The 24,355-nt window shown below is 41.2% G+C and overlaps 1 protein-coding gene and 1 pseudogene across 1 annotated transcript; both read left to right on the top strand.

Annotated features, from left to right (window-relative positions):
• Positions 1-414: 414 nt before the first annotated feature.
• Positions 415-13,443, top strand: LOC143342666 (ejaculatory bulb-specific protein 3-like). Its single transcript, XM_076766784.1, has 4 exons — positions 415-572; positions 3,987-4,161; positions 12,281-12,375; positions 13,164-13,443. The coding sequence occupies exons 1-4, from the start codon at positions 567-569 to the stop codon at positions 13,263-13,265; spliced, it is 378 nt and encodes a 125-aa protein (XP_076622899.1). The 5' UTR covers positions 415-566; the 3' UTR covers positions 13,266-13,443.
• LOC143343103 (5S ribosomal RNA) lies at positions 2,649-2,744 on the top strand (annotated as a pseudogene).
• Positions 13,444-24,355: the final 10,912 nt, after the last annotated feature.

The following is a 24,355-nucleotide window of genomic DNA, read 5'->3' as shown; positions in this document are numbered from 1 at the left end:
AACGAGATTATAAAAATGATTACTACGGCACATTTTCGATTAAGCAATGTCCAATTGTCTCGCAGAAAAATTCAGGAATTCGGCGTAGTATCGAGGATGGTTAGTTATCATTATTATTAGAACCGATAAAGCAATTTTTCCGCTGCCCTTGGTAGATGTAGCGCTAACGAAGAGCTAATTAACGAACGACGCGTTTGTCCATCGAACGTTTCGTGGGTTCGATTCTCGGAGCGCGCACGTAGCATTAATTTTGGTAAAAAAAAAAAAGCCAATGGTCGTCTGTTAACGGGTACGTGTCATCGTAATTCTGAGAAGGCAGAGACTGACGTTTACCTTTCGTTTCGTTCCCTTCCTCCTTCGTTCTACGCCTCGTCAGAGTTTCCTTGTTGGGCAGGGGGAGGAGGACAGTAGAGAGCAGGTAGTCGATAGGCGCGAGAAAGAGGAGGCGAAACCGATCCGACGAATTCGGAGGCTGGGCAAACGGTCGGGTATAAAACAGTTGATCGGTGCCGAAGCCAGCATCAGTCACGCTTAACTTCGCTTTCTGCTCGACACAAGCTGCTAACATGAAGGTAAGCGCGGTTTTTTTTTCCCTCCTCCTTTCTCTTTCCGTTCCCTTCTTTCCCTAATGCCCGGTATCTTTCTTCGTTGTGCTTTTTTCCGCCATTACTTTTTTTTTTCCAAACGTTATCCTTCGCCCCCTCCGCAGCTTTTTCATTCGATCGACCAACCTTCGCACGTCCCTTCGGTACGTTCTTTTTTCCCTTTCGATATACATAAATCCCGATCTCGATTGGTCACCGATCTCTTTTTTTTACCAGCGTTCGTTTCCGTTCGCTGGAGAAACTGTTATAACGTTGTAAAGAGGCGCGAAAGAAGTCTATATTTTTCACGATAGGATCAGCATATTTTAACTTGGAAAGTTTCTTATAGGCGTGTCGAAACAGGTCGGAAGTTTAGATCGGAAAAGATGACGGCACTTTCACTGGCGAACGATATTAGGGTCAGTAGCACGGTCTGCGAATATCGGTTAGTACTTGGGAAAACGTGTGTCTCGTTCCACGCGCGCTCGTTAAGGTGGTATTCTACTGTAAACTTTTCGAAAAATCAATACTTCTTTTCACGGGTTGTTCAACACCAGTTACACGCGCAATATCCTGCGTCCGAACTCTGTTGTTTTTTATTTGTTGGTTCACGAGACCGTTAAAAGAACTGCAAACGCGTTTTTCGCAAAACTTTTTTAATTGGTTTCCGCGATATTTCAAAATCTGTTTCACCGACTGGATATAGTACTAAAATAACTTGAATACCTCGTTCCCTTCATATTTGTTTAATCCACGATAATTAAACTTGGAAGTAGCGTCATTTTTAAAAATTATAAAACGATCGTTTTGCTTCAAATTTCATCAGAGATCGAAAGATCCTCGTGACAATCGTTCGTTGGACGCAAAAATCTAATAGAATTCGTAGTCGCGCGACATTGTAATTCGAGCAACGTCGGGGACGATTAACGTACCGTAAGACTATTAAACGTTATAACTACGAGGAGGCTGAACGTCTTTCGCGTCTCATTAAATTTTCACGCGTGCGTCTACCGAAGTTATCGCGTCGAGGGAAGATTAGCCGTAGTGCCGTGTCGAAGATCGTTCCGTAAAATGCACACCGTGGCTGGAAATAATCAAAGAAAACACGCTGCTCCCTTAAATTCGATACTACTTTCGAAATCTTTCTCCGGTTTGCTGCGTCCCGAAAATCAATCTGTGTTAATATCTTCCTAAATAATTTGTCAATTTATTTGACATCGATCGTCAAAATATCGTACTTGAATCGTTTGGAAGATCGTTGAAAGTTATATTTGCACTACGCTTGTTAGATTCGATCGAAGGACCAATTACCCGGAGCGCGGTAACGTCGCGTTCGTAGAAATATTTTTGTGGCCAGACGTCGTTCCGGTGGTTTCTGAAAAATGAGAAACAAATCCGAGCCAAGTGAAATTTATTTGCGAGAGTGAAAGCTGTTAGGAAGCATTCCCCGATGGCAACGGTCGCGATTGCATCATAGGATTTGTATACGTGTGCCGCATACACTGACGTTGACACCGATTCTGTAATTATCGACGTTACACTGTTTAAAGAGGCGTGTAGTCGAGCATTCGCGACAGGTCGACGATTATCGATCGATACAGCTGGAGATTGGGATTTTTTTTTTTTTAAAACCCTTCGGACTCGGCGGAACGATCGACGCGGTTTTCGATGGATTCGGAAAAAAAGGAACGTATCGAAATAATATCGCGATGACTTTCTCGTTTCCGCGGGGACAAGAATATGGAACGATGATACTGGGGGAGATATTATTGCGGTGATTCGGAAACTGTGGAGAGGAATATGGATTCGAGATAAGGAAAACGGGCCGTGCAGTCGGTAGAACAGACGTAGCTTTAGTTTGATATCCTCCGAGGGAAAATCAGCGAATAGTTTCCTTCGTTCGTTATCGATACGTTGCATTTAAACGGTTACTGTCAATCTGCTATTCTTTTCTTAGCTCGATCCTCTCAGAGTAGGTACATACAGTTACTCCCACTCGTACTCGTACACTATAATGACGTGGATTCGCTTCTTAAGTGGTTGAATAAATTAAAAATGAGATTTGTCAACGATCACGCCACGTTGGAAACACCGGTTCTCGTCCGATCACCGAAGTTAAGCAACGTTGGGCGCGGTTAGGAACACCGCGTATTGTTGACATTATTATTATTATATTTCACATTATTATTAAAATATTTGGTAAACGTAAATGGGGAGAAAATTCACACGAAACAAGTGTCTCTTTTCATTCGTAACGAATCACCATTATAGTGTACGAATACCAGTGGATTATTCTACTGTCCCAACAGATTCTTCGGTTTTTTGTTGCTGTAAACAGCTTGTTTACGCCTAAAAATAATAAATCCGTACGCGTCACACGGAATCGTTGACGTCTAATCCGGTTACGCGTACAGATTAAGTGTGTAGCGGGCATCGGACTAAGCGCAGCGGTTGTCTCCTAAGTCTAGATTTTGCCCGCCTTAGGTACACGCGTTGAGCCTTCGTTATGCGTCGGCCACGAAGCAAATTTGCATTAAGTTCGGATTAAAGTGGGGTTAATTCTAGATCGGATCCCGGTTAGATCAGTGGAATATTAAATTTCGATATTATCAGCGGCCGGGGATAGTCAAGTGGGAGTCTCGGTTTGGGGCTCTATCAGCTACGAGAGCCACTTACCTCGGATCTGTTACTAATTGCGTCTTATTAACTGTCCACAATCAGATTCACGGTCTTCTATTCTGTTACACGCTACTCGACCTTCCGCTTCATTGGGCTTATCCCTGACGAGAACTCTGTGCATTTCATTCGCTAGATACGCGTACGATCGCTATTGATTTCGCCCCGATAAACGGAAACAACTTTGTTCTAACCACCTTTCGTTAACCCTTTGACGTACGATTTAATGTAATTTTTCAAACGTACACTAATTTTGTTTGAATTTGTTCGTACAATGAACGCGAAAAAGAATTGTTCTACGAATACCTCGTGAACGTAAAAGTTGATTTTAATTTATGAGACTCGATCAGGTAGTTTGTTTGGGTTGAAAACCGCCTAGATTATTTCATTCGAAATTCTGAGCTTCAAGGATACGCGTTGCGATAATCGACACTGTTTACATGGCTCTTCCGATAGCGTAACGTAGTTTGGAAGGAAAGAGCGCGATCGTAGCAAAAGGAAGAAGAAGAAGGGGAAAGTGATCCCTCGCGTTTGATTTCGCGGTACCAGTCTTGGTTCCAACACCGAGGAACGATAACGTTTTCCCCAAAGGGCCTCGGTTTTCGTTATTAGCCTCCCTTTAACAGCGAGAGAACGGTTGTTTCGCGTTATGGCGTCGTAGCCAGCCTTATCTCGAGGATACACTTTATAAAAGACTTCCGCTTTTCTGTCCGTCGACGAATCTAGGTCGCGGTTGTTTTCCTCGCCGTGGTGGCCTGCGCCATGGCAGCTGAAAAGTACACGACCAAGTACGACAACATCGACGTAGATCAGATCCTGAAGAGCGATCGTCTGCTGAACAACTACGTAAACTGCCTCCTGGAGCAAGGAAGCTGTACCGCCGACGGCAAGGAGCTTAAAAGTGAGTCGTTCGAGTTACAGTTAACGCGAACACCTAATCAGCGTCTTCTACCCTTTGTTTCCGTCTTCTAGATTGCTATTTTATAGTTAGATAATAGAATTAATGAAACGGAAGCTCCGTAGAGGGTTGTCTCAACCCCTAGATATAATAATTCGTATCTTACTTTAAGTACTTCTTATATTTTTGCGTTAGAGAGTTAAAATTTCCCATAAATGCATAAACGTCCGCAGTCTATTTATAGCAATCTTTCGCTCGAAGATCGAATTTTATTCACGGTTACGAGACACTCATTTTAGGACTCGTTTCCACTATTATTTATGCGTTCGACTCGAGTGACGTTGTGGATTTAAAAACCGGTTGGCTGAACTTTGAAACGGTGCCACACGTACATAGGCGTAGTAGCTATTAACGCAAACTGTACAGTTTCATACGTCTTATTACATTTTCATAAGAGTATCAATTTGCTTCTAATATTTTACAAATTTTTCGAATAAAATTTCATTTGGTTTTAATCTTGTCGATTCGTTGATAATATAATATTCTTACAAAGACACGGTGAAAAGTACGAATAATTTTATATTGCCGTTTCCACATCGATACACCAGGTGTGTGTCGTATTAATTCTGTTTTGAGTTGGCCAAAATGTAATCCAATTACACTTCCAACGACATAATTGCATGTAATCGCATTGTAATTACACGGTACGATAATTCTATAGCTTTTACACTCTTCGAAGACTTATAATTATAATTGCACCACAATCGAACGATAATTGTCCTGTGATTACATGTAATCGTATCGTTTCGAACGTAATCAAATTACTATTTATTCGACTCTGATCCAAGTCGATCAGCGGATCCGATTTTTTCCCCCAAATAGTGTACAGTTACTGTACACTGTTTTTCGAACGGATAACAGGAATTTGTCATGAGAAGTAATTTTTATCGAGGAAGGTCGGGGAACGAATGTTTCTATAATCCGATTGAAGTCCATCGATCGGTCAGGGTCATTCTTCCAACTGTGAATCACGTGAAACACGCCTCCCACGCGTACGGTATGTTAACTCTCTCTGTCCAAGAGACCTAACCCAGACCAGTGGCGTTAGCCAAACGATATGGTTGGCATAATTGATCCTCCGTGGCTTTGGACGACTAATTAATTTTATTCAAAGCACGGTAATTCTTTATCCCATTAAGAGCACAGCGATTTAAGGAGACAAGAGTTTCTCTGTTTACTTTCATAGAATTTCATTAAACGTGAAACGATAGATCAATTCGCTCGATTCGTAGAAAGGAATCAATTGATCAAAACGCGAATAATAACTCGCAGTTTTATTGGAACGTATAAAACAATCGTACGAGAGGGGAAAAAGGGACTCTGAAAGTGTCAGCGACGCGTCACACATAAATCGCAGTTAGAACTAGGAACTTTCCCGCTCTTTCCATTCCAGGGATCTCCGGCTTTAATCTATCTAGCCTTTTCCGGCGGCGCTGGATCTTTTATTGTACAGACTCCTAACGTTCCCTGTTACTTGGTCTTAAGGGACCTCTAGTCTCGAGATCCAATAAGCAATACTCTCCTTTCCTATTTTCCTACTAGCCGTTTTTCCTCTTTTCTCCGATTTCCTCGTTCCCCCCCTGTCCTCTTTACCCTCGATCTTCAGAGGAACGCCGCAGCTGGCGTTTACGTGTGCACACACGCCTCGTAGGCTCATCGTCTAAACGAACGACTGAACGCCGTTGATGGGAAGTTTGCGCGCGGAGGAACGCTGTCAAATATTCGACGAGGGTGGAAGTAGAAAAAAGAAGACTGGGTTTGCGGGATCCCAGCATCCGGAGCATCCGACGAGTCCCTCCCCTCTTGATCTTGTTCGATCTCTATCCCCCCGGGAAACGCGCGCCACCAAGACGAACGTTCTCCTTTCCGTTTTCGTTCGATGAGAATTAACCACTCGGATTCACGGTTCCTTGATAAAAACGAGCCTCGTAGTTTGGATCGATTCGGCGAGTGGCTTTCGCGTTTGTTCGAAAAAATGGCATTTCGAGATACGAGCGTGTATTTTTAACCCTCGAGTGGACTCTCAACCTCGACTGAATTATTTCAACTCTTCTTTAAAGCAGTTAACAAATAACGAACTAACGGGGGATTAGATAAATTTTCAAATGATTACATTTACATGTATTAAACAATTATTAGTTTAAACTTGCGTAGGACTCCGATGATCCACTTAGGGGTTAACAAGATTACGGTTTTTCCGTCGGTGATAATGCACCAAGTATTCAGTTCAATGATCATGATTTGTCGAAAAAATTCTCAATGGGGCTCGAACCCGTGTGTCTAGAATTGCTGCAGCATGGTAGGTATGCGTATTGCCAACCACTATGCTCTCGCTTGGAATTTGAGTTGTACTTTAGCCGATAACCGGCCCCCAACACTTTAATATTAAATATTTTTTAGATTACTAGACACAGGCCCATCAGGGTAAAAATATTACCGAGAGTCAATGAAATTATTTTATTACTTGTCCAGTCTTATAAACGATCCATTGTGGTCCTTCGAGATCGTGAATGTAGGTATTGTAGCTACGTCGGTGTAGGATAGCCACCGTTCTGTCTTGCTACAACGACGAAGCGTGCCGTGAAAACTCGTTCCCCGGGATATCTTAATTGAATCGAAAATTATTTCATCGCCAGCGCCGCGACGCGCTAACGAATCGCCGCGGGACACGCCACCGTCGATGTAGAATATTTATCGAGGGGGTGGGGGAGGGTCCTCGATTATTCTTTCGGATTATTTGGCGAGCGTTTCGAGAGATTAAGTCCGCGGAAGATAGATTTTTAACGCTCGATGGAAATTTTCGACGCGTTCGAGCGCGCGTCCGCGGAGAACGAAATGTTATTCGAGCAACGGGGAGGGGGAGGGGGTGTCGAATCGCGATCGAATTTAATCCCGAGGCGGAGTCCTGCCGGAGGAACGCGGCGAATTCGATTCCGATACGGACTTAATGCGAAACATAACTTTCGACGAGGTATCCCGAGTCAAGCTCGGACTCGTTCGAGATCGGATTAAAACGCGAGATTAAAGACACGCGTCCGAGATTCTTAATATTGATTTCATTGAAATTTAGACTTTATCTGCTGGGGGTGCTCGGCCATCGGGGAACAAATTTCAACGGGTATTTAATCCCGCGAATACATGAATAAAATAAAACCTCTGTCGGTTAATAACATCTTGTTATTTGCGAAATGACGCATAACGTAGAGGTGTTTTTTTATTAGTGAGATTCCTAATATTGATTTCATCGAAATTTAGACTTTATCTGTTGGGGGTGCTCGGCCATCGGGGAACAAATTTTAACGGGTATTTAATCCCGTGAATAAATGAATAAAATAAAATCCCTGTCGGTTAATAACATCTTGTTATTTGCGAAATGACGCATAACGTAGAAGTGTTTTTTATTAGTGAGATTCTTAATATTGATTTCATCGAAATTTAGACTTTATCTGCTGGGGGTGCTCGGCCATCGGGGAACAAATTTTAACGGGTATTTAATCCCACGAATAAATGAATAAAATAAAACCTCTGTCGGTTAATAACATCTTGTTATTTGCGAAATGACGCATAACGTAGAAGTGTTTTTTATTAGTGAGATTCTTAATATTGATTTCATCGAAATTTAGACTTTATCTGCTGGGGGTGCTCGGCCATCGGGGAACAAATTTTAACGGGTATTTAATCCCGTGAATAAATGAATAAAATAAAATCCCCGTCGGTTAATAACATCTTGTTATTTGCAAAATGTCGCATAACGTAGAGGTGTTTTTTATTAGTGAGATTCTTAATATTGATTTCATCGAAATTTAGGCTGTATCTGTTGGGGGTGCTCGGCCATCGGGGAACAAATTTTAACGGGTATTTAATCCCGCGAATACATGAATAAAATAAAACCCCTGTCGGTTAATAACATCTTGTTATTTGCGAAATGACGCATAACGTAGAGGTGTTTTTTATTAGTGAGATTCTTAATATTGATTTCATCGAAATTTAGACTTTATCTGCTGGGGGTGCTCGGCCATCGGGGAACAAATTTTAACGGGTATTTAATCCCACGAATAAATGAATAAAATAAAACCTTTGTCGGTTAATAACATCTTGTTATTTGCGAAATGACGCATGACGTAGAGGTGTTTTTTATTAGTGAGATTTTTAATATTGATTTCATCGAAATTTAGACTTTATCTGTTGGGGGTGCTCGGCCATCGGGGAACAAATTTTAACGGGTATTTAATCCCGCGAATACATGAATAAAATAAAACCCCTGTCGGTTAATAACATCTTGTTATTTGCGAAATGACGCATGACGTAGAGGTGTTTTTTTATTAGTGAGATTCTTAATATTGATTTCATCGAAATTTAGACTTTATCTGCTGGGGGTGCTCGGCCATCGGGGAACAAATTTTAACGGGTATTTAATCCCGCGAATACATGAATAAAATAAAACCTCTGTCGGTTAATAACATCTTTTTATTTGCGAAATGACGCATAACGTAGAGGTGTTTTTTTATTAGTGAGATTTTTAATACTGATTTCATCGAAATTTAGACTTTATCTGTTGGGGGTGCTCGGCCATCGGGGAACAAATTTTAACGGGTATTTAATCCCGCGAATACATGAATAAAATAAAACCTCTGTCGGTTAATAACATCTTGTTATTTGCGAAATGACGCATGACGTAGAGGTGTTTTTTATTAGTGAGATTCTTAATATTGATTTCATCGAAATTTAGACTTTATCTGTTGGGGGTGCTCGGCCATCGGGGAACAAATTTTAACGGGTATTTAATCCCGTGAATAAATGAATAAAATAAAATCCCTATCGGTTAATAACATCTTGTTATTTGCGAAATGACGCATGACGTAGAGGTGTTTTTTATTAGTGAGATTCTTAATATTGATTTCATCGAAATTTAGACTTTATCTGTTGGGGGTGCTCGGCCATCGGGGAACAAATTTTAACGGGTATTTAATCCCGTGAATAAATGAATAAAATAAAATCCCAATCGGTTAATAACATCTTGTTATTTGCGAAATGACGCATGACGTAGAAGTGTTTTTTATTAGTGAGATTCTTAATATTGATTTCATCGAAATTTAGACTTTATCTGTTGGGGGTGCTCGGCCATCGGGGAACAAATTTTAACGGGTATTTAATCCCACGAATAAATGAATAAAGTAAAACCTCTGTCGGTTAATAACATCTTGTTATTTCCGAAATGACGCATAACGTAGAGGTGTTTTTTATTAGTGAGATTCTTAATATTGATTTCATCGAAATTTAGACTTTATCTGTTGGGGGTGCTCGGCCATCGGGGAACAAATTTTAACGGGTATTTAATCCCGTGAATACATGAATAAAATAAAACCCCTGTCGGTTAATAACATCTTGTTATTTGCGAAATGACGCATGACGTAGAGGTGTTTTTTTATTAGTGAGATTTTTAATATTGATTTCATCGAAATTTAGACTTTATCTGTTGGGGGTGCTCGGCCATCGGGGAACAAATTTTAACGGGTATTTAATCCCGCGAATACATGAATAAAATAAAACCTCTGTCGGTTAATAACATCTTGTTATTTGCGAAATGACGCATGACGTAGAGGTGTTTTTTTATTAGTGAGAAAGAGGTAACAAGGTCTAGAAACTCTCGATTTTTTGTAATATTTTTCCCGAGCTGATTTAGACTTTCTTGCAAGAAAATATTGCAGCACGATAGAATGAAAGTTCATCGTTAAAAGGTATTTGTATCAAAAAGTGTCGCTACCAACAGGTACCGTAAGCGTCGAAACGGTTGTCACGCGGGCCAGTAGCCCGTAATTCACGGATAACAGTGGTAGTAAAGGCGTTATTGTTAGTTTTATCGTATATTTATCATTCGACGCGAAACGATTCGCGAGAAGCGCACCAGGAATTTAGAGATCGCGCGGTGGCCATTGGCCGTGGTTGACGTGCAACACAAAAGTATAAAGCAGTTATTCGTTAATGCTCGTGTCAGCGTTTATCGACCTATGTTCGATGACCCCGTGTACCCAGGTCCATGCCATGAATCGGTAATCGCTCGATTGATCGGCGACGAGCTGTCAGCTGACATATTTTAAATCATTCATCGGTGATTATGGGCATGAATATTGCATATCGTTGTTTGGACATCACCAAGCTTTTGACAAATCCAACTGCGACGTCGAAACGTCGGTACGTTGTTGCAGAAGGTCGTAATTTTCTTCTCGAACCTCCATTCATGACGGTATTGAAAAAATACGAGTCTTGAAGGATCGATGATTATTCGAAAACCCAAATGTGAAATACTGCAAAAGACTGTATTCGAATTGTAATTTTTCCGGTACTTCGTTTACTATCGTAATTTATATTCGGATGCAAGGAAAATTCGACGCGTATAATTACGATTTATTACGATCGTTTAATTTAAGAATCCTTGGACGAGAACACGGTGTCGAAATATCGAGTGTAGGATTCCCGTCGTCGAATTCATCGTTCCCATCCGCAAATTGACCTTTTAAATTTTACAACCTCCAATTTCGTCTACATTTCATTCTAACGAAGATAATAACGTTAATGTTTTGATCGATGGTCCGGCAAGTAGAACGTAACGATCGTACGTTGTAAAAAGCGCTCGTTCCTCGAAGAATTCGTAATTTCTTCATAAAATTCGCCCCTGTTTTCCTCGAGCGATTCAGGAAAAATTACGAGTCGAGGAATTTTTAAGAGGAATCTATTAGACGCGATCCTGTTACCCCGAATGCTTTGGACGCGATTAAAGCGTGGATCGTAATTAGCACAGTTTTACCGTAATTCGTTCGGGGCTCGCTACATCTGTAGTCGCTTTGGAAAATTCTTTATCGCATTTTCAACGAGCTTTCTTTTCCCCTTCTACCTTGGAGTCCCCGAGGTACTGTTCATTACGCGGAAAGGAGGGCTCGCTTGGAGTATCTAGTTCCAGCTGGAATAAATAAGAAGACTTACCCGGCTACTCGTGTAACCTATTTAAAACTACTTTGTCAAGTTTTCGCGTCTTCTGGTAGCAACGTTCGGTTAGCAAGCTACCGAACGCTGTAAATTTCAAAATATCCGACCACAAACTACTTTAACGAGAAGACCTCTCAGCCAATGTACTTTCTTGGCCCATTTTTATGGGGTCTCGAGACCCCCTTACAATTTTCGTGTCACTCGAAACATCATCGAGTTTAGAAATGAACACAAGTCGAAGTGAGACAGAAAATGAAATTATAGAAATTTCTACATATTCTCCACCAAAATACGCGTTGTTTGCATTTTGAAACATTTAAATCGTCCAATCCGTTTAGGAGTTATGATGTTTCAAACATGAAATTTCAGGGAACCATTTCTGGCCACTTACTATATTTTCGGTATTTTTTTCTCGAAAGTGGGTAGGAATTGGGGGGTATGTCTATTGACCACAAATTACTGTAATTGACCCCTGCAGCCAAAAATATTGTTTTTAAAACGATTTGAATTTTTTTTCGCCGAAAAATTTCAGGGGAATTGGTCTGACATTGGTCGGACATTATATTTTCGGTAAAGAATTTTTTTCTCGAAAGCGCGTAGGATTTCGGGGGTATGTCTATTCACCAAAAATTATTGTAATTGATCCCTGCAACTAAAAATAATTTTTTTAGAGCGATTTGAAATCTTTTTTTTTCGCCGAAAAATTTAGGCACTTACGCCCTGTCAATTTTTCTTAAAAATTAGTTTTTCATTTCTGATAATTTTATTTGACGCCCTACAGAAAAGTTGTCCAATACTTTTTTGTAGGTACCCATGAGCTCTACTTCAGAAAAAAGTTTCATTGAAATATATTCACTATCGTAGGAGTTATGGCTGTTTGAAAATTGGTCTATTAAATAACTAACGTCGAGTCACACTCGATATAGGAGTGCAAAGGGTTAAATTTGTGGAGGGCTCGATAATCCACTTAACGGTTAAGGGATTCATTAATGAAATATATGCATGAAAGTCCAGATTGGAGTACATTCGATCGAATTGTCGTGCATCTGCTACAGAAATGATTTTTCTTTGATTTCAGAATCGTTGCCGGACGCATTGGAGACCGAATGTAGCAAGTGCAGCGAGAAACAGAAAATAGGCAGCGACAAGGTTATCCGGTATCTGGTTAACGAGGTACGTTCACCGACGATCGGCGTTCACCGTCACTTTTCCATGGCTAGTTAGACGCGAATTCGCAACGAGTTATACGTACACGCGTATCGTAAAGTCTGGTCCAAGCGCGGATAACGCGTCGCTTTGAAACTGGTTTGACTTTCACGGGTTCGACGTTAGTTCGACTCCCGGGACTTGGAAAACTTTCCTCGTCGGACGAAATACTTCCACGCGGATCGCCCTTGTCGCTTACTTCTTCCCCGTGGTTCGACTCGCCCAGAGGGGTATCCAGGAATTCTTCTTGGCTTAATAATCGTTAACCTATGCCCTGGGACAAACCGGTTAATCCATTTAGCGTCGAACTTCGCCGAGCTAACTTCGACGCTGTTATTTGCTCGTCTTCCTGAAGTTTCCGTCGTTCCTATCGGTTATTTCTTTTTACCTACTGTTATCAGTCGTTCGTACGTGTCATCTGTTTTTTTAGCTCAGATTCTTCGAAATGTAATTTCCATACCAATGCACTTTTTCGAGTATCGATTAATATTTATTAGAGGTTACGTAAAAGAATTAGAAAACGTTCGTTGTATAAAAAGTTGTACAGGTAGGACTCGAATGATTTCGAGGAAGACGTAATATTTATTTCGGTTTGCCTTTAGGAACGTTCAATTTTTCATTGCGTCAGCGTTCGTTAAGAAAGAAAACAAACGGAACGTTACTCGAATGATAAATTAAAAAACGTATATACGTATACGGTAAAATTAGAGAATAAATTTGATTTGTACGTAACGCGATGTGTGTTTATGTTTCAGCGACCGCAAATGTGGGAGAAACTGAAGAAGAAGTACGATCCAACCGGCGAGTACACGCACAAATTCGAGAACGACGCCAAGAAACGGGGTATCAACGTTTAAATAGTTCGAAAATCGGTGGTGGTCCTCCACTCGAGGTATTTTTTATCATTCGAGGACGCACCACGTTTAAATTAGATTAAAATTATTTACCGATTCTGGTTATTTTTTTTTTTTAAATTGTATCCGTGTCGAACGATCGGAAAATAAATATTGCACGGTGTAGTATCTGAAAAAGAAAGGGAAACGACTTCTTTAGGGAGGAGAGAGGCACGTAATTTCTTGGTCTTCGTCGACGGACGAAGGAGAGCGAGTAAAGTCTTGGGTGGTTCGTTTCTTTGAGAGGACAACCGTTTGGAAAACAAAGAAAAATCCTCCTGTTACGTCACGTACCGGGTGCCTTCGTTTCCACCCCTTCCCCGGTTCCTTTTCCTCTCGCAGTTCTATTACGAGTGATTGTTTCGCGTTGGAAATAATCGAGCTTGTTTCACGGTCGATGGAGAGGTGAAGAAACGCGAACCGGTAGATTTAATATGAAATTGGAAAAATACTCCCTCCTCCCGCCCCTCGTTCAATCTGGGGATTTGTATGCGCTCTACGTAGCTTTCGATCCCTCTCGATTCCGGACGAAAATTTCGTTCCAACTGTCGCGCGCAACTCCTTGCACGGGATAGTCTCGTCGATGATGGCCAGCCAAGGTTTATTCGTCGTTCGTATTATAAACGGATGGCTCGTAACTCTTGGCTTTCGTCATACTCCGAGTCGTAGGATCTTCCTGACCTTGTTCGTGCCATTAATTTTGGGTCACACGCGAGCCATAATTCTTTCGAGACATTCGAAACAATTTCACGTTCGTTTCGATGGAGCACGCTTTACCCTTTGAATTTTTTACAGCCGCCAGTTTGATAAATCGTACGCGCAAGAATTATTGCTCGACGTCTCCCGCGATTACCCGCGAATCGTCTCTCGTCTTCCACGTTTGCCCGTAAGAACGACAGCAATTTCTTTAAATATTAGATCGTCCCCGTTGTTCCATCGAAAAGGTATTGCTCGGTTCCCCGGAGCTCATCGAGTCATCGAAAATTATTCTTTCTGCCAAAGAGACAGAGTCGAGTAATTACCTACCGTTGTTTCGTCGTGATTCTCGCTGGTCCAAAGGGAACCGGGAAATATTTTATTTATTAACAAGTTGCTTCGAACTTCAACTTCCCTTTTCAACTCCTCCCTGCAGATCTGATATCTCTTTGTTATCGCCGGTGTTCGAAAGGCGCCCTCTCGTTTCACGAGTGGCTTATTTTATTTTAATTAGCTGCTCGTCGAAACGATAATTACCGTTCGTTCGGGACGAGTTTTTCGTCGCCGTTTGCAACGTCCTACGCGTGTAACAGAGATTTCGGGTACTCCGGGGTATCGCGTGATTATTACACGGACAATAGTCCGCTGTGGTCTCGGTAAATTTCCAAGACGAATATTTAGACAAGCTAATCGTTATTTATACACGCGATCTGGTTCCACAGACAACGCGGTCCGGAGTTGATTCCTCCGTGTTATCACGAGTTAGCGCAAGGCTAAGGGGAAATAAAATATTCGACAGCCGGGGAATGGGATTCCCGTGTCGTAGCAGCTTCGAACTATTACGATGAGAGTAAATCCCGTAAATAGACTTACCTCTCCTGGCTTGTCCAAACCAGGGGGACACAACTTTTATTTTGGACGCGAAGCCACTCGAATTTTCTTATCCCCCTTGGTGAAACATAGCTCGGAGGAAACTTTACTCGTGGTTGCCTTTGTTGGCGCGGCGGCGAAACTTCACGAGTCTCGTGATAAATTAACCCTCTTCTCTCTTTCCTCCCTGTAAAACCCTCTCCTTAGCCCTTTATTCATCCGTGCCTATACCCTATTCTATTTCATCCCCCTTTTACTCCGTTATTGGCCCTGTTTGCCCCGTGTCCACTGCCATTTTAAGACAACGTTCTTAATCATTTTTAACGTCGAAAATTACCGTCCTCTTAATACTCCTTAGTCTTCAATATTTCGAATCGTTTCGAAAACTATCGCTTCGACCTAGTTCTCGTTTCGTTCGTTCTCGATCCGAATCGACGCGTCGCGTGTCGAATTCATTATCGCGCGAAACAATGCAAATACCCGCGACGAGCATTTTAACGACGAGCGCTTCCGGCGTTTTATCTGTAAATTAATGCACTCCGCGATTTGTGATCCGCCCGTGACGTTTCCTAGCGCCGAGCGATCAGTCTTCGCGCTTCCGCTTGCGCGTTAATAACCACGTTCGACTGAAAATTACGACGGCGAAGATGCTCTCTACTTTGGATCAACTTATCACTGATGAACTAACGGCGGGTTATTAAATATCGCAGTCGCGGGCAAGTTTCCTCCGTCCGGGGACTTTATAATGGTAGTTTTACTTGGTCGTTGGTGAATTTCTATCGCCGCGTGCCACGATTCCGGTATTGTTCCTCCTGATATCGCGTCTCGTGGACCACAGGAACTCCACCGATGCAAAATAATTCTCGTATCGTGGCTCTTAAAAATGCGTTTAAAGTCCTCTGTCCCTATAACAATTACGCTAACCATCGTTCTTTATGAAAATTGAAAGACAGAAATTTTTCCTCGACGGTTCCAGGTAAATTATAAACCTCGTTAATACATTGACTGACTCCCCAAAACCGTAAAATTGTTTACTGGACCAAAACTTCGATTTTAGACAATTGTAAGCTACGTAACTTAAAACTTGTCGTGTGTTTACTTTCTAACAAATTTATTTTCTTTAACGTTTCAACTTGAGAATTAAAAGTTCTATCACCTATACAGAGTGTTCGGCCACCCCTGGGAAAAATTTTAATGGGGGATTCTAGAGGACAAAATGAGACGAAAATCAGGATACCAATTTCTTGATGGAGGCTTCGTTAAAAAGTTATTAATAATTGAATTAAAAAATTTCAAATCGTTCTGGAAAAATTATTTTCGGTTGCAAGAGTCGATTATAATCATTTTTGGTCATTACACAGACCCCCGAAATCCTACTCATTTCCTAGAAAAAAATTCGAGAAGGTGTGAAATTTTTCGCCGAAAAAAAAATTTCAAATCGTTCTAAAAAAAATACTTTTGGCTCCAGGGGTCAATTACCATCGTTTTTGGTAATTACACATACCCCCGAATTCCTACCCACTTTCGAGAAAAAAATTCGAGAAGGTGTGAAATTTTTCGATAAAATTAAAAAATTTCAAATCGTTCTAAAAAAAATACTTTTGGCTCCAGGGGTCAATTACCATCGTTTTTGATCATTACACATACCCTCGAAATCCTAACCATTTTCGAGAAAAAAATTCCTTATCGAAAATCTAATTTCAGGCTAGAAATCGTTCCCCGAAATTTTATGCGTATCTTTAAAACACCATAACTTCTGAACGGATTAGACAATTTTAATGTTCAAAAAACCAAACGCCGCGTATTTTAGTGTAGAATATGTAGAAATTGCAAAAATATTCGGAAAGTTGTTCCTTCACCCCCTAAAATGAGAAAAATTCCATAAAAATGGTCCAATTTTCAAACAGCCATAACTCCTACGATAGTGAATATATTTCAATGAAACTTTTTCTGAAGTAGAGCTCATGGGTACCTACAAAAAAGTATTAGACAACTTTTCTGTAGGGCGATAAAAAAAATGATTAAAAATGAAAAACGAATTTTTAAGAAAAATCGACAGGGGGTAGGTGCCGAAATTTTTTGCCGAAAAAAAAAATTTCAAATCGTTCTAAAAAAAATACTTATGGCTCCAGGGGTAAATTACCATTGTTTTTGGTCATTACACATACCCTCGAAATCCTAACCATTTTCGAGAAAAAAATTCCTTATCGAAAATCTAATTTCAGGCTAGAAATCGTTCCCCGAAATTTCATGCGTATCTTTAAAACACCATAACTTCTGAACGGATTAGACAATTTTAATGTTCAAAAAACCAAACGCCGCGTATTTTAGTGTAGAATATGTAGAAATTGCAAAAATATTCGGAAAGTTGTTCCTTCACCCCCTAAAATGAGAAAAACCCCATAAAAATGGTCCAATTTTCAAACCGTTCTGGAAAAATTATTTTCGGTTATGGGGGTCAATTACAATCATTTTTGGTGAACAGACATACCCCTGAAATCTTGCGCATTTTCGAGAAAAAAATTCAGTACGTGCGGAACTTTTTAACAAAGCCTCTATCAACAAATTGTTATTCTTGATTTTCGTGTTATTTGGCCTCTAGAATCCCCTATTAAAATTTTTCCCAGGGGTGGCCGAACACCCTGTATATGGACGACGTGGCAGTGAAAGTGTTAAGCGAGAAACAAGAAATCGTGTCGGATCGAACTTGTAGAATGTACCGAGGTCTGTAGTCTCCAGGGTGCGATACTTCGATAGAAAGATTCGAGCGGGCTTGCACGGTGTTCTCGATGGATCCGGAAAGTGGTCTTGTCACAGAGGGGTTGCCTGTTAATGCGTACTTGTTTTCAATGATCCCGGGGGTGAATATTCCATGCCTCTGGGAGGCGTTGTCGTTCGCGTGACTTCGCGACAGCTCGCTACGACACGAGTATCCGCACGCGAGGCGACAATTTCATTTCGGTATTTTATCTGTCAGGCTCCCCTTATCGAACGGCACGCTTTAACGTTTCGCGGCCACGTAATTGGGCGCTTTCAATTATATTTTGCAAGATCGTGTGCTCCTTCGAGCGAAGAATTTAATTGCGAGGTTTCTGTCGACGTGGACTTACGAAATTATACACTTTTATCGCGTGGGTGGACGATTAATAGCGAAAGATACGACGGGGGATAAATTACAAGCAATCGTACGAAAGAAGTGGCCACCGCTAGTCGATTTAGAATAGGAGTTTTTTTCAGGAGTTTTATTTATTTCGTGCATTAAAAAATTCGAGAAGGTTCCACATAAAATTGGCAGTGTTTAGTATTTTAAAAAATTTGAATTATATGAATTAAAATATATAAGAAGATGTGTTTGCTTGGAGTATTTACTATCTATTTCGTAAGAAAGTTTGAGTTAATGGTAGGTGGTCGAAGGAGAGTCTCCGAGCGTAGAGGGTGTTAATATATCGAGGAATTTCCGCTCGTATCGTTGAATGTTAATCCTGGGAACGGTATTTCCTTGGGTTCGGTGCTTTTTCGCGAAACGAAATATCTCCGACGTTTAGGATACAAGGAAGAAGCGCTAAAGCTCGACGCTGTTTGTCGCGGGGAACGTGACATAGAAGGGAAACGACCAGAATCAATCGCCTTGATGCGCGACGTTAAATATCTAATTACTGAAATTAGGCTGTCAAGCGACGGTAATCGCGTCGCGAGGAAGCCAGCTATGTACTCAGTTACCTGGCCGTAACGAGGATACGTCAGGACACGTGCGAGGAGACGCGTTAGGCCGACACCTAACTCTGACACAGTCGTGCGTACGTGTCTACGCTTATGCATATGCAAGAGACCACTGAAAGGAGTCGCGTCTCGTCAGGGAAACGTCACCCACGGAAATTTTCTCTTATCATAGACAGTCGCAATAACCAAACAATGTAACAATAATTAATACATAATTTTCTTCCATCTGAAACAGTATTTGTACGGTAGAACTTTAACAAATGTATCGCCTCGATAAACTTTTTAACTCTACGAAAAATCGTTGTTTCTAAATAGTTAATGATTTTGACAAACCACGGTTTTCTCATATATTGATTATACAGAGTGTTTGGCTAACCCTGGGAAAAATTTTAATGGGAGATTCTGGAGGCCAAAATTGGATGAAAATCAAGAATACTAATTTGTTGATTCCGCCTATATTGAATTTTTTTCTCGAAATTGGGTAGGAATTCGAGGGTAGGTCTATTCACCAAAAATTATTGTAATTGACCCCCACAACCGAAAATATTTTTTCCAGAACGATTTGAAGTTTTTGAATTTTGTCGAAAAATTTCACACCTTCTCGAATTTTTTTCTCGAAATTGGGTAGGATTTCGAGGATATGTCTAATTACCAAAAATGGTTGTAATTGACCCCTGCAGCCAAAAATAATTTTTCTAGAACGATTTGAAATTTTTTAATTTTGTCGAAAAATTTCACACCTTTTCGAATTTTTTTCTCGAAATTGGGTAGGATTTCGAGGGTATGTCTAATTACCAAAAATGGTTGTAATTGACCCCTGCAGCCAAAAATAATTTTTCTAGAACGATTTGAAATTTTTTAATTTTGTCGAAAAATTTCACACCTTCTCGAATTTTTTTCTAGGAAATGAGTAGGATTTCGGGCATATGACTGTTCACGAAAAGTGATTGTAATTGACTCCTGCAGCCAACAGTATTTTTTTTAGACCGATTTGAAATTTTTTTTTTTCGTCGAAAAATTTAGGAAAACAAGGAATTTTTTTCTCGAAAATACGTAGGATTTCGGGGGTATGTCTAATTACCAAAAATGGTTGTAATCGACTCTTGCAGCCAAAAATAATTTTTCTAGAACGATTTGAAATTTTTTAATTTTGTCGAAAAATTTCACACCTTCTCGAATTTTTTTCTAGGAAATGAGTAGGATTTCGGGCATATGACTGTTCACGAAAAATGATTGTAATTGACTCCTGCAGCCAACAGTATTTTTTTTAGAACGATTTGAAATTTTTTTTTTTCGTCGAAAAATTTAGGAAAATAAGGAATTTTTTTCTCGAAAATACGTAGGATTTCGGGGGTATGTCTAATTACCAAAAATGGTTGTAATTGACCCCTGCAGCCAAAAATAATTTTTCTAGAACTATTTGAAATTTTTTAATTTCGTCGAAAAATTTCACACCTTCTCGAATTTTTTTCTAGGAAATGAGTAGGATTTCGGGCATATGACTGTTCACGAAAAGTGATTGTAATTGACTCCTGCAGCCAACAGTATTTTTTTTAGTACGATTTGAAATTTTTTTTTTTCGTCGAAAAATTTAGGAAAATAAGGAATTTTTTTCTCGAAAATGCGTAGGATTTCGAGGATATGTCTAATTACCAAAAATGGTTGTAATTGACCCCTGCAGCCAAAAATAATTTTTCTAGAACGATTTGAAATTTTTTAATTTTGTCGAAAAATTTCACACCTCCTCGAATTTTTTTCTGGGAAATGAGTAGGATTTTGGGCATATGACTGTTCACGAAAAATGATTGTAATTGGCTCCTGCAGCCAACAGTATTTTTTTTAGACCGATTTGAAATTTTTTTTTTTCGTCGAAAAATTTAGGGAAATAAGGAATTTTTTTCTCGAAAATGCGTAGGATTTCGAGGATATGTCTAATTACCAAAAATGATTGTAATCGACTCTTGCAACCAAAAATAATTTTTTCAGAATTATTTGAAATTATTTAGTAACTTTTTAACGAAGGCTCAGTCAAGAGATTGATATTCTTGATTTTCGTCTTATTTTGGCCTCTAGAATCTCCCATTAAAATGTTTCCCAGCTGCTAATTGTCTTGGTAGGCGAGTTATGCGTACGAATAAACGCAAGGGGAAGTATTATGGGTATCATAGGCCCGAAAAGATCAGCGCGCGTATCTCGTTTCAATTGCAGCAGGGTAAAACTGGCGCCTGTAATTCCAAGTGTTTCCCAATTACGGTCCGGATACCCGTTCTCTACGGCGCGCTTAAACATTTTAAAGCTCGCCGCTAAAAGGGTCGTTTAAATCCGAATTAGATAGGAGAATTCGGTCTGGTTCGAGTCGCGAATCTAGTCTCTAATTTCGTTAGGGAGCTCTTGAAGCTGGGCTGGCCGTAGCTCCTCGTTACAACGGTGGATCGCTGCGAGCCCGCAACTCCCGGAGAATTTCGCCGTCGACTCCTACGCGACGAGTCTCGCAAGGCGCCGCTCGCATTCTCCACGATCCCGCCCCCGCCGTATGTAATTTCGCATTATACGACCGACGTACACTCGTTCTCCCGGAACACGTTCAACGCTGCGTCGAGCGTAATCAAAGGGACGTCTGGAGAGCAGTCAAAGAGACCCGCGAATGAATTCTCTACCTGTTGAAAACGAGCGGGCTAAATAATCCTAGACGCACGGTCTTTTTTACTTTTAAGCTTGCACCGTGGTTTTTAACCCCTGGGCCCGTAGATAGACTCCTAGAGGTCCGCGAACTTGCATCATTTTTGTCGACTGACTTGACAGAAGCAGCTAGGGGAGACCGGGGGGGGGGGGTCAATAGTAACGCTTTGACTTTGGAATATAATAACTCGAAAAGTATTTATTTGTCACCTGATTAACTGACAGTGTTCGGTCACGGTTAGCTGGGGCGATTGTAAGACACTTTTATTCTTAAAGAAAGTTGAAATCTACCTTACGGTGTCTAACGGCGTGTTCGTGGGAATAAAAATTTAGAAAAGTTAACTCGATGAAAAACAGACGGTGGCTAAAGATGCCCGGAGAAAGCCAATCCAAAAGTAATCCATTCTCTATGGTCGGCCAAACGAATTGCCCCGTCCGAGTCTCCCTTTTCGCGACTCTCATCCCTCCTGAATCACGGGTGTAAACCTTGGAAGAGGCGAGATAGAAAGGCGGAAGAGAAGCGAAGGAAGGAAACTGGATTGAATTCGAGTTTTCCCACTCGATTTAAGTTTTCTCGCTTTATTTGCGTTCGCTCTCGCGAAGAACGGACTATGATCGAGGTGGCAGCTATCGTCGGGGGCCCGTTTGGAAAGGGCGAGCTTTCGAATAGACTTTAAGCGATTCTCTCTCCTCCCTGTCCTCCTCTGTCTGTTCCGACGCATTTAAATCGACTGTTTAAGTCGGCACTACACTAATTTCGTAATTCATTTCCATAATTAACGCGCGACACCGGGTCGTCGGCAAAGTTGAAGGGAAACGGAACACGGGAACCGGGGTTGCAAGAAGAGAAAGAACCCGAAAGACGAGACTTCCCTTTGTAAAGGAGCTGAGAGCGCGTCGGGCGCCGCCGCGGAAAGTCTGCTGGAGGCGGGATAGATCCGAGTCCAGCCGTGAGGCTATATCCACTGGAAGCGACCATAAATAAATTAAGCGATCTCGCGAGTAAGCTTATGGAAACAATTCTTGCGGATCGGGCCGTAGGTTCTACGTGCACGTGTCTATGTACGTGCAATGTTTACGGGCGACGTATCGCGAGACCGTACATCGTGATTCACGGATCCAGACCGGTCTGTAATTTAAAAGACGCAGGCTTTATAGAAACGGAGACAGTAAAACACAGCATCGAGAGGTAATACAGATATTACAACCGTGCTGTAAACTGACAATTTAGTATGGAACTGGGCTGAAAATGAAAACATTCGTTTAACGTTGTTCCAGAGTTTGACGAGAATGTTTTACTCGTCCTAAAAATTTCAAACAGAAGCAAGGGATTCAGGCGTTATATTTTTAACGCTTCGGTTTAGGGTCATTCTCCAAATCCGTGAGAACAAATGTAACCCTTAAGTGGACTCTGAATTACAATTGAATTTTTACCAAATTGGTAAATGGAATTAATGGAGGATTAGTTTAAACTAGTAGAGGGCCCCAATAATCCACTTGAGGGTAAACAATTATGCGTTTCAAGTTCCCTAAGACCTGCAGAAACGTATGGGGAAAACTTTCGTTGCCAGGTCGAATATTGGTTTTCCAGCAGCGTTGTTGGGTCGATGCCGTGACACGGATGGGAAAGGTAGTAGAATAGTGGCTTTATTTACGCCGGTAATCGCGGAATCTAGCTCGTCATCGACGATTCCTCCGTCGGACAGGTAAAGTCTACAGAGCTCGATCTTGGAGCGCATTGTTTTCCCGTGATCATGTTCGGTGTCGGATCGCCTACGGTCAGGTTTCTAGATTGAAGGGCTTATCGTTAGTCGCGTCGCCCGGCAGGATCTTCTCTCGAAATTAGACATCGGGACAGTCGGCCAGTCTCGTCCGATTCCCTCTGCTGTCACCGTTGCAAATCCGTCCCTGCTCCGGCCCCTCGTCCCTCCGTCCTTCTCTGGTTCCCTCGATCTCGAGGTGTGACCCGGATACCGATTTCTCGAGGTTTGCTCACCAGATACCGAGTCCTCCTTTCTTCGTTCGTTCTATTCTGTCCGCGGAGACAGGAGGATCGAGACGACGCGACGGAGGAGAGGCCAAGGGCGGACCATCGAGCTTTTTTGCCTCGAAGAAACGGGAGTATCCGCTGGTATTGGTAAATGGAACGGACTGGCAGACCAAGTCGGGTTTATTGCTCACCGGGAAGAAGTAAATCCCGGAAAATTAGTGTCCTGCGGTTCTTTGTCGTCCGTTGTTTTTCCACGCATCCAGAAATGATGTTTCTTCGTTACGCTTGGAGTTTTTTACCTTTCACCAACGCACAAAGTACGTTTACCCTCGTCGCTAACGGTAATTTCGATGCACGGAAAGATCGATACGAAACACGACCGCGAAAACGGTTATGGAAACTCCTCAAAGAGATCAGGATTTCCCGACGGCTACACATTTAATCTTAATTTAGCTTCCCTTTAATTAAATTCTCATCGTTTGGGAAACTAATTCATTAAAGTCATTCGATACACGCGTACGCTGGAAGCTTGTTCCACTATCTCTCTCTCTACGTTTTACAAAACTCTGTTAACGCGTATTAAAATTACTAAAACTCTACTGGTGCTTTATCCATTATTGAGCCATCGTTGGAAGCAGTAAAACTTTCCCTTTAAAATGGTTCTTGCTTTTTGTCGATTCGATTTTCCATTTTCAAAATATCGTGATTTATGTAAAACATAATTCTTCTTAATTCGATTATCTCTGTCTTAAACTCTGTGAAACTACTACTGTTTTATTAATTATTGAGCCACTCTTAGCGGCGGCAAAGCTTCCTCTTTAAAATGGTTTTTGGTTTTCGACGATCCGACTTTCCGTTTTCGAGATATCGTAAGTTATGTAAAAGGTAATTTTTCTTAATTCGACTGTCTCTCTGCCCGGCTAGCGTACAATAACCTATTAAAAATACTAAAACTTTAAACGCGTGCAGTTCTGAAACTACTAGTGTTTTATTAATTATTGACCCATCGTTAGCGGCGGCAAAGCTTCCTCTTTAAAATGGTTTTTGGTTTTCGACGATCCGACTTTCCGTTTTCGAGATATCGTAAGTTATGTAAAAG

This window comes from Colletes latitarsis, chromosome 6 (assembly GCF_051014445.1).
Source record: "Colletes latitarsis isolate SP2378_abdomen chromosome 6, iyColLati1, whole genome shotgun sequence".
NCBI classification, from domain to species: domain Eukaryota; kingdom Metazoa; phylum Arthropoda; class Insecta; order Hymenoptera; family Colletidae; genus Colletes; species Colletes latitarsis.
The sequence above is the reverse complement of the archived record's forward strand: the minus strand, read 5'-3'. Positions and strand labels throughout refer to the sequence as shown.

Bases quoted from the DNA above. Each gene is read 5' to 3' on its own strand.
- LOC143342666 (XM_076766784.1), top strand. The intron at 4,162-12,280 runs GTGAGTCGTTCG...CTTTGATTTCAG, and splicing joins CGACGGCAAGGAGCTTAAAA to AATCGTTGCCGGACGCATTG. The intron at 12,376-13,163 runs GTACGTTCACCG...TTTATGTTTCAG, and splicing joins TCCGGTATCTGGTTAACGAG to CGACCGCAAATGTGGGAGAA.